The 13625-nt window shown below is 40.6% G+C and overlaps 1 protein-coding gene across 1 annotated transcript in view; it reads left to right on the forward strand.

Annotated features, from left to right (window-relative positions):
• The window catches only part of wnt10b (wingless-type MMTV integration site family, member 10b), a 32707-nt gene that overhangs the window by 3962 nt on the left and 15120 nt on the right, over positions 1-13625 (forward strand). Inside the window, exons 7-8 of the mRNA XM_026155255.1 lie at positions 22-153; positions 404-550. Of these exons, the coding sequence (XP_026011040.1) occupies positions 22-153; positions 404-550 (279 nt within the window). The remainder of the gene's footprint in view (positions 1-21; positions 154-403; positions 551-13625) is intronic.

Consider the following 13625-nt stretch of genomic DNA (forward strand, 5'->3'; position numbering starts at 1 on the left):
ACTGATGTTTTCTGTTCGTAGGTGAAGAGTCAGTAAATATGGGGACAGCTATTAAACCTGAACTCCAGCCAACCAATGACAAAATCCAGTTTGTGGATCGACTGGCTATAAGCATCACGAAACGTAAGAGGTCAACGCCACAGAAGTTTTTGGGTGAGTTTTTTTTGAGTGAAGTAGAAGTAGAAATATATTAGTAAGCCTATTCTTATTCTGTTTGATATCTTTGTTATGTTATACAGTACAAGTGACATATATTTTTAGCTTCATAAGAGCTAAGCAGTTTTACATCCTTGTGCCAAATGGAGACACTGGGATTCAGTTGTGCCAAGACAGCTGGTCAAATATCTTTTTTTTAACAATTTGGGGCACGCTTTGCTTCAACCGATATTTCTTCTTTTCATAGGCGAAAAGCACATGCACCTTGACCCACTCGAAGCACCTTACGAATTGTCGTCTGGCTCTGAAAAAGAGGGAGACCTCATGACTTCACAGTCTGTTGGCAACTCAACTGTGCTGGCCGGTTCACAGCTACACTGTGCCAGGGTTAAAGGTGAGAACCACGAGTCGCCTGCTCTGTCTCAGCTCCATCCCACCTTCCTGTCTGAGCTCCGCACAGTCATGGGTTCCATCGGCAGCAACGTGACCCCTCATGGCCCTCGGGCCCATGGCGGAGGTGGGCTGGCACCAATGTCTCTTGGCCTGGCTGTGCGGGAGGCAGGTGAAGGCCGCGATGACCAGCCAACAGCACACAGCCACACCACCTCACCCAACGGCTGCCCCGACTCCACAGACACAGAGAGCACAGCAGAAGAGCAGAGCACAAGGGCTGCTGCCCCGACAAGTACCTCCAACAACCACCACCTCCACTACCAAACCTCAGCACTGCCCCGCAGCCATCCCACTTCCAGCCCCAGCCAGGCCAAAGACTTGGACCCAGAGTGGGAGAGAGCGTGTCCTGTGCCCCCCACCATAGTAAAGAGGAGCCCTGGCTCGCCCATTTCTTCCAGGGACACTGTGCAGGTGTTAGACCGGGATGGCAGGCAGGTGCGCTCCTTCCACTGTCGGCATTGCCGCATCCTCTTTCTGGACCATGTCATGTTTACCATCCACATGGGCTGCCACGGCTTCCGCCAGCCATTCGAATGCAACATCTGTGGCCACCGCAGCCAGGACCGCTACGAGTTCTCATCACACATCAGCCGTGGAGAGCACCAGGTGGGCTGAGGAGAGGGGACGCTGGCAGGATGAGGAGAGGTGACTGCTGCTCTATAAAGTTGTTGGCTCACGTTTGTTCTGCACCAGATCAGTTGCTTTAAATCCTGTGTGATTTTATTGTAAGAGAATTTATTGTACCAAGGCAGACGCGAGTGAAGAAACTTAGTACTGCACCAGTCAAAGTTTAGCAGAGACAAATTACGATTGATTGCACTCCCATATCAAATCATACTGCAAAACCCCTGGTTTTGCTTTAAAAGTGCCTTCTTTGGGGATTTCCTCTTAAGTGAAAAAAAAAATTAGGGGGGTCTGGTGCTCAAAAATCTTGACTAGCCATCTTTTCCTAAGTGATTATGAGTAGTTAGCACTTTTAGGAGATGCGGTTAAGAAAAACATGGCCTGTACATTTTAAGAAATATATTGCTTAGCGTGCACTAAGAGCTTCATTTTTGTTGCTGCGGAGGGTATTTTGTGAATTGTGTCAGGTACGCTTAATATGCACTGAGAGCTTTGTGCCTCTATGTTCAGGAGGAGCTTTGGTCACAGACAAAGCACAGAAAGGGATTGCCTTAACTCCTACAGTGGTGCGCTGCTGTAGGAATACATATTGTTTACAGCATGGTTTTAACAGTTTGTGGAGTCAACTCAAAGGAAAATCGAAGAGGAAATGAACTCAAAAATGGCAGTTCAGGGCTGAATTATAGCTAAAAAGTAGTTGGCTTTGGATTTTAAAGTGAGCCTTAGAAGACTGGTGCAGATCAGACCATGAGCCATGCAGTGTACATTAAGAGCCCGACTGAGATAGCCCAGGGTGCTATACCTATACAGGATTGCACTTTTAGGTTCCCTGCTTATATATGAACATCTTTGCTGAAGCACTTGATGGCTTTTACAATTTTTTTTCTTGATTGTTCGACTGCACTGATGAATCGCATATTACTCACAACAACTGGTCCTCTAATTTGCAACGCCAGTATATTTCTAACGAAGCCGGCCTTCTACAGAGTCCTACAGCGGTCTGCACTCAAGTTTGCTGCATTGTGTGACTGATAATTAAATATCAGTTCAACTAAAACCATCCTTTTGTGGTTTCGCACTCAGCGGTTAAAGCTGAGATTTTAGACAGTTTCCATAATATAAGTGAGTTAATAAATTATTTAAAAAATAATTAACAATGAATCACTTTGGATATGTTCAGTTGTCACTTGTGGTTATCTATTTAGTGTTGTTTGTTTCAGCCTTGGTGTATTTAATCAGCTATATTCCAAAACTTATCCAGCATATTCCTCAAGTCCATGAAATGTTACCTCCTGCTTCTTTATAGCACCCAAATACCTTATTGCTACAGTATGGTGAGTTATCTGACAATGTTAATATTGGGAACATGAATGAGACCAAACTCAGTATTCTTGTTATTGTGGGTTTGCTGCTTCATAGTTTTAACTTGATTTCCTTTAATAGCAAGCAAAATGTACTTGAAACTGTTTGAGAAAAAAAGTAAATCTAAAAATGCACTTGGTTTGATAAGTAGAGAAACGTGTGTGTGCGTGTGAATGGAATATAGCATGTGTGCTTGTCATTTTCTGCTTTTATCTAAATTGTGAATTATTTTTGAAATGTGAAGTAATTTCAAGAAGTGAAAGTGAGGCATGGGTTTTTGTCTCCTTGTGTGGACTCAATGTTATACAATATTTTGTGAATGATGTAACATGACAAAACACTTTACCTCAAAGTTCAAGATGTACAACTGCCTCATTATTTTAAAAAAAAGAAGTCATGTTGCTTTCAAAGATGTTCTTGCAGTTACAAATCCTCGCCCCTCGATATTCTAAAAAACTTTTTACTGTCAATAAAGTTACATTTATTGTAAATGGGATTTTTACATTTTTTTTCCTCTCAAGAATATCTTCTTTTAATCTTGAACAATAATGTTACAATACAGATTTGAACTACAAAATGACAAAGATACACGTTATCCTTTCTAGTGGCGAGTTTAATATTTTATCTATTACAGCCGTGTTCTTTTGGATACAAATCAAATTCAGACTATATTAGACATATACAATACATTTAGCGAATATGTACAGTGTAGTTTTAATACAATTTAACTTGACACGATTTACATATGTTTGTATTAACCAGTTTAAATGTTAATCTGAGGCGTGTATTCACCATTTGAGTGAATCGCAATCCGCTGGTGAAATGTTGCTTTCCAGAATTGTTTGATGCAATTAGATTGTAATGTGAATTCTTTAATTCATTAATTCTAATGGGTGTTTGTGTGGGAGGCTAATTTAACTAATTTAACTACGTCAATGTCGTTTTGCAAAACTTCTGAGCTTTATCTAAATGCCTTCATTCTTCAAAGACATTCCAATGTCTGAGTTTGGATGTTGTAGATCTTAAATATTTCCAATCGCTTAACAGATCCAGAGGTTAAATATGGTGTCTGCTCTACCTGGGCTGAAAACTAGATGCCCTATAATGGGCTATGTTGTGACAGCGAGTTTGGGTTGTTTAAACGCATTTCTCACATCGCACTAAATTTTATCATATGCTTCAAAATAAATAAATTAAAAGCCAGCTTTTGAAGTGTTTCGTGGTGTCACATTTGAGCAAAAGCTAGCAGACTAGAACTGAGCAGCTGAAGTATGCAACACAAAACAAAAAACATTTTTATCAGTGACTGACAGGATATGGCTTTATAGATTTATCCAAGGATGCACGCAATAATTATTTCTATAACGCTCATAGACAGCCACAGAGTGTTTTTCAGAGAAATAATCCAATAAAAAGAAGACGATGGGAGATGAAAGAAAAAACAAAGAACATGGAACAAATAAAAAAACTGCTCTAATTTAAAGCAAAAAAAAAGAAAAAAGATATGCATTATGAATAAAAGAGGATTTACGACAAATACGGGAATGAAAAGGCAGAAATGTAATATGCATTAAGCAGAACTGGTACAAACGGGTTACAAGTACATTGTACTCGAGTAAACAGACACGTCTTAAGCTGACTTTTAAAAAAAGTCTCATTTTTGGTGAACGTCGTTGCTCTGCAGGTCAGGTGTCGTAGCCTCAGACGACTATTCAGACACACTGATCAAGAGAAACTGTAGAGTTATTCATTTAACAATTATACTGAAATATGTGTCATACCTGCCTTTTTGTATTTTAATATACACAACAAGTTTCCATTTTAAATTTTAGGCATTTTTAGACGTATTAGCCTAATGGTAATATTTTATTGGTCTACTATTGGCAGGGAATCTGATCATTTAGCTTGACTGAATGACTGATGAAAATGACAGAATATACAATATGACATCTTGCAAGAAGCCACAAGCTCTGATGAAGAGTGTTAACATTCAAAATTTGGGAAAAAGGACAAATCAGTCTGTTCGGATTGTAAAGCACCATCAATTTTAATCAGCATCAAACACGAGCATCACTTAAAATTGTTTAACCCAGGTGTTACAAAAACATGTGGATAGAAAGAACAATAATTTATGTATATAATTATAATTGTAATGTTTTATTAGTTTAGCAGCACAGGAGGTGCATTATATTGTACATTACAGAGAAGATTAACCCTCAAACACGTGTTTTTAATATTACTACATGACACAAAAAGTTGAATATTTTAGATTTAAAATCCAATACATGGCACTTTTTTCAGTTTTTTTTCTGCCTTCATAGAGTAAGCAGTGTAGTTTTTGTTTAAAGCACACCTGCAGCAGGTTTAAGTAGGGATAACCTTAAACATTACTGCTCTCTCCTCATGTGACCTTTGCGCCCATATCACAGCTCTTTGCTTTTCCTGTTTCAGGTTAGTTTTAACCTTTTCTGTCCTTTGCAGAAGGAAAATCTCTTTTGGCTGCTTGCACATACAAATTCCATGTAACTGAAACAGTATTTTTACTTAAATAAAAGCCAAACTCGACACTATAACTATACAAATAATAACATGACACAAACAATCAGTATGTGTGTCAAAAAATGTTTAAATGCAAAGGATTAAATAATCCCTTAGTTAATGTTTTGTATCGATGTTTTTCTGTAAACTAATGTTAAAAGTAATAAACAAGATTTGAACTTATTGTTGGTAAGTTATCTTTTAACTTAAATAGATTATGCTCTGATGTGTACTGATTAAGTTATATGAGTTAATATAAGTTATTATTTTATATAAAAACTGCAACGCTCTCTATATACTGAGGGATATTGCTATAAAAGCAGAACAACAAAAAAAGGCAAATGTCATTGCACCCATAAACTCTCTGATGAAGGCAGTTGTTATGTTGAAGAAGAGTGCAGAGTGTCATTATTGACAGGTGGAGTTCTTGTCACTTTAACCCTTGACTGCATGTGCCGTTCAAAACCACTTCTTAGTTCTCCTCTCATTAGTTTTGTAATCTTCAGCTTTTAAATGGAAAAGATAAATACTACATCATCATGTCCACTAACCAAGCGCAGTATTTTGAATGCTTTAAAAATGGTTTTGATTTCATCAAAAATGCTTCCGTGCATCAGTGCACAAGCTCTTTATGGAAAATTACCTGAAAAACATCATATATCTGTGGTGTGCAGTACAATTCTGAGAAAACAGTCTGCTTACAATACTTGAGCGAGTACTCTGCCTTATAGTGAATTTACAAAGAAATGCCACCTGTCTTCAACAGGAAGTTTTCAGTCAGCACTGTCATTTGATTCTCTATTATGGTTATTTATCACGTTTTTACCCACCTTACACACTTCCAGTAAATCACTACAGCTGTCTATTGCATTTAGGGTTGCCAACTCCCTGAAAAATAAATAAGGGACACCTCGTGGCCAGGGCCGGGCAACCCAGTTGTCTTCACCCTTCCCAGTGTGGTAGCTCTTTTTTTGTGTGTGTGAAATTATTTTTAACCATTTGACTTGAATTTGATTTAAGCAGATGCATATTCTTTGTGATATGACCATATGGGAAACAAATGATCATTTAGCCATTTATTTTTAGCTCAAAATGACAACATTAACACAGTAAAACAGGTCTCTTTCTTAAACAGAAGCCTGTCATGCTTAACTTTTGAGAATATAAGTAAATCTTTCTTTAAAAGAACTCTGTCCTGCTTAACTTAAAATTATATAAATTAATAGAAAGCAATAGAACAAAAATATTCTTGTAACAGTGCACATATAGTGCATTTAGTACAATTGGCTTCAGTTGAGGTATTATTTCAGCTTTTCTGATGCTAATCAGCTGCTCCTGTTTGTAAACCCGCTTGTTCCCATGATTACGCATCTTAACTCATCATCATTATTCATCTATGTATTACTTTTATGTATTATTCATCTATTTGTTGTAATCATCTATCCTTGCAGTTGTTTATTACACAAAATAAATGATATTATCACACTTCTGGCCACATAGCGCTGATATTCACTGCACATGCCCATATTAACCTTAACCAGAGGGTTTAAACAACAAACCAGTGTTTACATACCATATCTGCTTCTGCTGTGGCCTGGTGGACAAAAAATTGGTTAAGGGTTCCCCGAGCTGTCACGCCCCTCATGTTCTTCATGTGCCCACCACTAGAAGCATGCCTATGGTTAAAGTGCGCCGGCACACAGTGCAGTGCGCTTTATAGGCGTTATCGTGCACTTTCCCAGCCAGGTGTTTTCCTTTTCCCAGTCCTCCCTGTACTTTTGCAGCCTTTTTTCTTTTCTTTCTCTGAGGGGAACAAACATTGCTGCTCTAACGCTGGGCTTACACTGTGCGATTTTTGGCCCATTTTGAGCCGATTTTTGAGTCGTGCGACCGATTTGGTGATCGGCCCGATTTTGGCCTTCATCGTGCATCGTGTAGTATACGTGGGGTAACGAGAAGCGATTAACACCTCGAGCAGCTCCCGATCATCAATCGCTCATGAGGGTGTCACCACAGCCGCTCACACTGCTCATGCGCAAACACGTAAACATCGGTGAAAAAGACGGCGCAGCACGGCTGTGCAGCGTGTGATCTGGACACAAGTGATGGAGGCACTTGTAGAACTTTGGAAAGCTCATCCGAGCCTTTTCGATGTGGCATCACAAAGGCTACGTTCACACTGCAGGCGAAAGCGCATCAAATCCGATTTTTTGACCCTATGCGACCCATATCCGATCATGCTATGACAGTGTGAACGGCGCAAATCCGATATTTTCAAATCCGATCTGGGTCACTTTCGTATGTGGTACTGAATCCGATACATATCCGATGTTTTAGAAAGCGACTGCTGTTTGAACGGTCAAGTCGCATTAAATCCGCCTTTTACGTCACTGACACAAGACTGAAGCCAATTATCAGCGCCAGAGAAGACATCGCGAACGCTTCCTGGCCATCCAGTGTGGATGTCAGTGAAACTGTTGGGAAGACAACGTAAACATTTTATTTGTACTGTATAATCTGCAGATTCTGACAGAAATCTACAGCTATCCTTTGAAGCACCGCTCCTCTCTTAAACGGCAATAAGGATAATTATTAGGTTATTTACATTATTATGTAAATAACAAAATAACTTAAAGCAAAAATTGGGAAACGTGAAGACCGAAGTCTTTATATTAAGGGCCATCAGTCAAACAATACTGTTGCTCTGGGTCTAAACAGAGCGCGTTGTGTGTGACATCTTCTTTTGCGCATGCGGGCCGCTTTGAGCGTTCACACTAGAGAGCGTTTGCTGTCGCATTTTATTTGTAGTGTGAACGAGCAGACAAAAAAATCGGATTTGATCAAAAAATCGGAATTGAGCATTAAGACCTGCAGTGTGAACGTAGCCAAAATTATCACGACCACAACAACCGTGAAAATAGTTGGATTTACTCTGCTGCTCAATCACAGCTGCCTGATCATGTTTTTCATTAGCAATTTAGCAAAGTTGATGGTGGTGGTGTGTCTGTGTGAGTGAAAGACAGAGAGAGCGAGCGACAGATTTCCTGTTATAACCTTCATGTTATGTTGGCACAGTGTGAGCACTCAGGTCGCATCAGAGCATCGGGCCGTATAGTGTGAGACCTGCAAACTTCTAATCCCTGCGAGTCAATCGTGCAGTTTGAGCAAGAGCTGAATAACGTGACTGAAAAAAATCGCAGTGTCTGCCCAGCTTTAGGTGTACTGTCATCCGAGACGTGCACCGCAGTGTCGGCGTTTGTTTCCCTGTTGGCCATGCTTGTTGTTGTGGTCATCTGTTGTCTTCCGGTATTTTCTCCGCAAGCGACCTTTCCTCGACCAATGAGATAATCTGAATTGTCATACTCGAATTGTCATAAGTGTGCTGTCAGCTCATTGGTCACAAAGCAGGAGAGAGGCTGGGAATTGTGTTTTCAAACAAAGCGTTAATTCCATTAACATTTATAGACTACTTTTGATTCTCACTGTATTACGGGACAAAGTGCGTCCCTTATTAGCTCAATACGGGACGTGTGCTTTTGTTTCGAAATACGGGACGATTCCGTTTTTTAAGGGACGGTTGGCAACCCTAATCGCATTATTTATATAATATATATAATTCAGACACATAATTAATCTGTGTTAACATTACAATGACTAATTAATTAATATAAATGCGAATATTAATTAGTCTAACCTTTATTTTTGTTACTTTTATTGTTATTGTTTGACAGTGCAGCTGAATATGAATTATTATCTAGCTAAACATCTCTGCTTTATACAACTGAGCTGATCTCAGAGTGAGTTCGTTTTGGAGATACCTTGCAGACAGTTTGTGTTAACTATCTGCAAAAAACGTGATCTACTTGGGACATTTTGTGTTTTAAAGCTGCTTCCAGGAAGGTTACTAGCTTACCTTAGCATAGCCGGCTGGTGCAGACTGTAGCAGCTCTCCAAGGAGAAGGAGCTTCGGGCAATTCAGGTTTAAATTAACAACCCCTCTTTTAATAGATATGAATGGTTTACAGCTAAATAAGTCATCCTACTGATTTATTTACGTTTTCACTTTGTCTGTTTTAGCCTGCTCTTTTCACAGTCATCAAGACATTTTGGATACTGTTCTGTTAGCTAATAGCTAACTTCATTGTGGTTAAGTTGGTTAGCACTATAGAGACAGTCCTGTCTCCTTCTGAATGTCTGTAAGATGAAGGAGATGGTGGTTGGCTCTCTGGAGGAAAAAATGTGAATAAGCCCATTAAAAACGTGGCTGATGAGGTGGAAACAGTGGACAGCTACAGGTATTTGGGAGTTTACTGAATGACAACGTGGACTGGAGGACCAGCCGTGATGCTGTGTACAAGAAGAGGATGACCAGACTCTATTTTCTGTGGAGGCTCAATGCGTGAAACAAGATACTGGAGATCTTCCACCAGTCTGTGGTAGTGAGTGTTTCACTGCTGTCTGCTGTGGGTGCAGCATCAGTGCCAGAGATGCCAGCAGATGAAAAAACTAATCAACAAGACTGGAATCATAACTGACCAGAATCTGGGGGTGTTTGAGTCAGCGAGAGACAGGAGGTCACTGAACAAACTGCTCTCCATCACACCACACCCACTCCATTCCACATTACTGAGGCAGCAGCTTACTCTCTCTCAGATTTATGTTTCCTGGCTGCCATTAAGAATTCTTCAGAGAACCAGTCCACCTGTTCTCTGTGAAGCTGTACAACAGGTTGTGACAGGTGAACACACCTTTCTGTATCAAACCTTCCTGGTTCTCTTTCTGGGATGTATAAAGTACATATTATTTATGATGACCATTTGCACTACAAATCCAAGCATTCATTGCTAGATTGATCACTGTTGTATATAAAATTCTGCCCTACCTCACACTAGACTATCCAATTTATACTAAAATTAATTTTTAGGATAAATTAAATAGCTTTCTATCTATCTATGCAGAAGAGCATCTCTGAATGCAAAAGTAGATGGGCTACAGCAGCAGAAGACCACACTATGTGCCTCTCATGTCAGCTAAGAACAGGAAACTGAGACTACAATTCACACGGACTCGCCAAAATTGGACGGTAGAAGATTGGAAAAATCTTGATGAGCCTTGTTGTTGCTGACTACGTCCATCCCTTTGTGGCCACACTGTACCCACCTTCTAATTGCTGCTTCAAGTAGGATAAGATGTTAAAGTTCAAATCATCTCACTGTACTCAAATACGCTTTAGAGTCACCAGATCTACGTTCAATAGCGCATCTTTGGGATGTGATGGAACAGGAGATCGCCAACATGGATGTGCAGGAAATCTCTGTCATCATGTCAACAACAGCTTCATTGACATGATGCTATCAAGTCAACATGGGCAAAAATGCCTTTAGTTTTCCACTGTTGAATCTATGCTGTGAAAATCTAAGGTAGTTCTAAAGGTTAACGGGGGTCCAACCTGGTACCAGCAAGTTTAAGTGTCAGGCGAGTTATATTATCAGAATATTATCAAGTTAATTGAACAAACCAAATTAAAGCTTGTAATTTGGAAATGTCGTCACTAGGTGGCAGCATTTATCAATTTCCAGGCCAGCACAGCTCATTGACGCTTACATGATTAGAATGGCTTTTGTTCCTTAAGGGCACTTACTGTCTTAAAGCATTCGTCATAACACATGACCTGTGTATACACAGCACTAAAAAAAGACATGCACAAAGACATGTTATTCTTAGCTTTCTCAAATTGGGCCTCAGTGCAGAGGTTCATAGACTAGTTCAGACATGTATTCTAACCCAGGATGTGATCAGCAGTCACATTTGACATCTGTGCATTCACGTTGAACAACTCATAAGAAAACTATCAAGTTTTTTTTCTTTTATTTTGTCACAATCACAGAGTGTCCTATCCACAGAACCACCTCAGAGACACGATAGGTCAAGAGTACTGGTTCAGTTTCTTCAGGCGGATATGTTTATCTTCCTTTATGTGCCTTTACATTTATTTTCCAAGGTCTCCGTGGAAGTACACTTCCACAGATTTAAACTTAGGCTAGTGTGTAGGGAAAACAGCAATTCACCTGACTTGCAGGTTTTCACAAGTCATCCATCTTCTAAAAAGTGAATCAAGCTGCTGTCAAACAAAGCTGTTTCTATCCCAGAAGATTTATGATCAGAATCATCTGTTTGCAAGAAAGATGGGTAGCTGGTAGCCCATCAAAATCAGAATCATTATTCCATCAAGCTAACACACCCATTTGTGTTCTAAAAGATCCAGATGCCAGAAAACATTGCGACTAGCGCCAAGTAAAGCAAAAGTGTCTTCCCACATGCTTGCTGTTCAGAGAAGCTCCTCACTGCAGCTGTACCCTCAACAAGCGACAAGATGCATGTGGTATTAATTAATGCTCTTATTGTGCCATTTCACTTATGCTAAGAATGTGTTTATGGAGCAGATGAGTGTCGAGCAAGGTCACATTCAGGTGTTCTCAGGGTGTAATTATTCTTTCAATATTCAAGACGGCGTTGTTGGTTCAGGGCCTTTCATGCCAAACCATGACATTTAAAGCTCAATTATCTTCATTTAAATTTGCACCTTGGGTATTGCATGTCACGAAGATGCGATATTCAATGTCTCTAAACCAAATAGCCGGGCCACACGTTACAATCAGCAATAAAATGATATGCATTTAAAAGCCCCCGAGGACCTTTTCAGAGTGTAAAAAGTATTGAAAGGTTGCCGGCACATTTTGTAGGATAGCTGTGGCTCTGGAAGTGATTAGACCTCAAAGGTTGGGTGAATATATTGCAGAGAGACAGAAGCGGGTGGGAGTAGTATCTTGTGTGTGTTTTAAGTGTGACACGATGAGAGAATGTGTGTGTGTGTGTGTGTGTGTGTGCGCGTTTGTTTCGAGTGAGCAAGAGAAGGAGACTGGGGCGGTTCTCTTATGCAAGCAGTTCTCAGTATGAATGTAGATTGGAAGATGTGTGGCTCCTGTGGTTGGCTGTCCCCTGTGTCACTGCCTTTAAAAAACACTTGCCAAGAGAAATGTCTTCTTTACAGGCTTTGGCTGCCAGATGCTGGGGATAATGGATAGGACTGCAGAGGGAAAGATGGAGAGGTGCGCTCAGCCAGCCACACAAACACCAAAAGTGCACACATACACGTAACACAAACACGTGCACGCTAGCAGACTTTGTGGGCAGCGGTCCCCTGTAGCGCTGAAGTAAGCTGTGAATAATTCATCTTCAAGTCACTGTACGACTGCCACACATGCATTCTGTTACACACAGGGGAAGTGTTAGGCCTAGTAAGGCATGTCATACTAAGTAGTAAGTGAATGAGCATGCAGATTGGGCACGCTTTAAGAACCCAGAGGTGCCACGTTTTGTTGACGTGGGTAAAACACAATGGCAAGGAATAGCTGTGTGTGTCTATGTCTCTGTATGAAGCTGTGAATGAACACATGGGGCACCAATGTGTGAATGTCAACGTGTGTCTGTGAGCGGGATAGCCGGTGACACAGGAATGTGTCATAGTTCCTGCAAGCCACCCAGCTCCTAACTGCAGCAAATAAACATTCCTCTGCTGCTGTGTCAGTGCTGGAGCGCTCGCCCACTGTCGCTGTAAAACACAGCTCGGAATTAAAACCAAAAGCAGGGCACTTCTTCTTTTTGTCCCCACGAGTATTACTAGAACAGAGATAATTAGCACATGCCGTCAAAAATGTCTCAGTGTTGTTTATTGATTCAAATGAGGCCATGCTGGGCCTCAGACAATGGCCTGCAGACAATAAAACAAGCTGACTCATCTGGTTAAGTGAAGAGCAGTAAATTACTCCATCCGTGCTGTGGTCACTCAGATTTCCTTGATCTCGCACTTAGGCAAGTAAAAGAAATCCAGCAGCGGACAGTTTCGCGAAGATACGTTCGGATGAGGAGAAGTGTTAACGTTCAGCGTAGCCAGACACGTCTCGGTGAAGTTTATCACTGGCTTGTCTGTTTGATTTAACCGAATGTGTGCTTCATCCATGCTGACAGGTGAAATTATGCACAGGCTCATGTTGTGTCACATGGATTCCACCACAGTTTGTGCTCATGTTTCATGTGGATCTCAGAGCTGAAATGTTGCTGCGCTGTACCCGTACATTGTCAGATGTCTGTAAACATATTCTACTGTTGGTTGTCCTTTCCCAAAGTCTTTCCCTATCATTACGGCTCTGTTTACGGGAGCTCTTACAGTGTTTGCTAGCATATTGTCTCCCCTGGAGTACGGCGCGGTTTAAAGTCGCGCTCTGACGCACAGTTTTCCATCTGAAACGCTTAATTTCAGTGGGACACGGTCTGACATGGCACTTTATCTGTTTGTTGTCACATATCTGGCTTTGCCAGGTTAACCATTCACAGATGTGTAACGAGAGAGTTTTACTTTTTCTTGTTCCATAATGGTTCTCACAGAATCATTGCCTGTGCATTTCAAATGGTACCTAAAGCTGGACGTCAGT

This window comes from Astatotilapia calliptera, chromosome 20, assembly GCF_900246225.1.
Source record: "Astatotilapia calliptera chromosome 20, fAstCal1.2, whole genome shotgun sequence".
NCBI lineage: Eukaryota > Metazoa > Chordata > Actinopteri > Cichliformes > Cichlidae > Astatotilapia > Astatotilapia calliptera.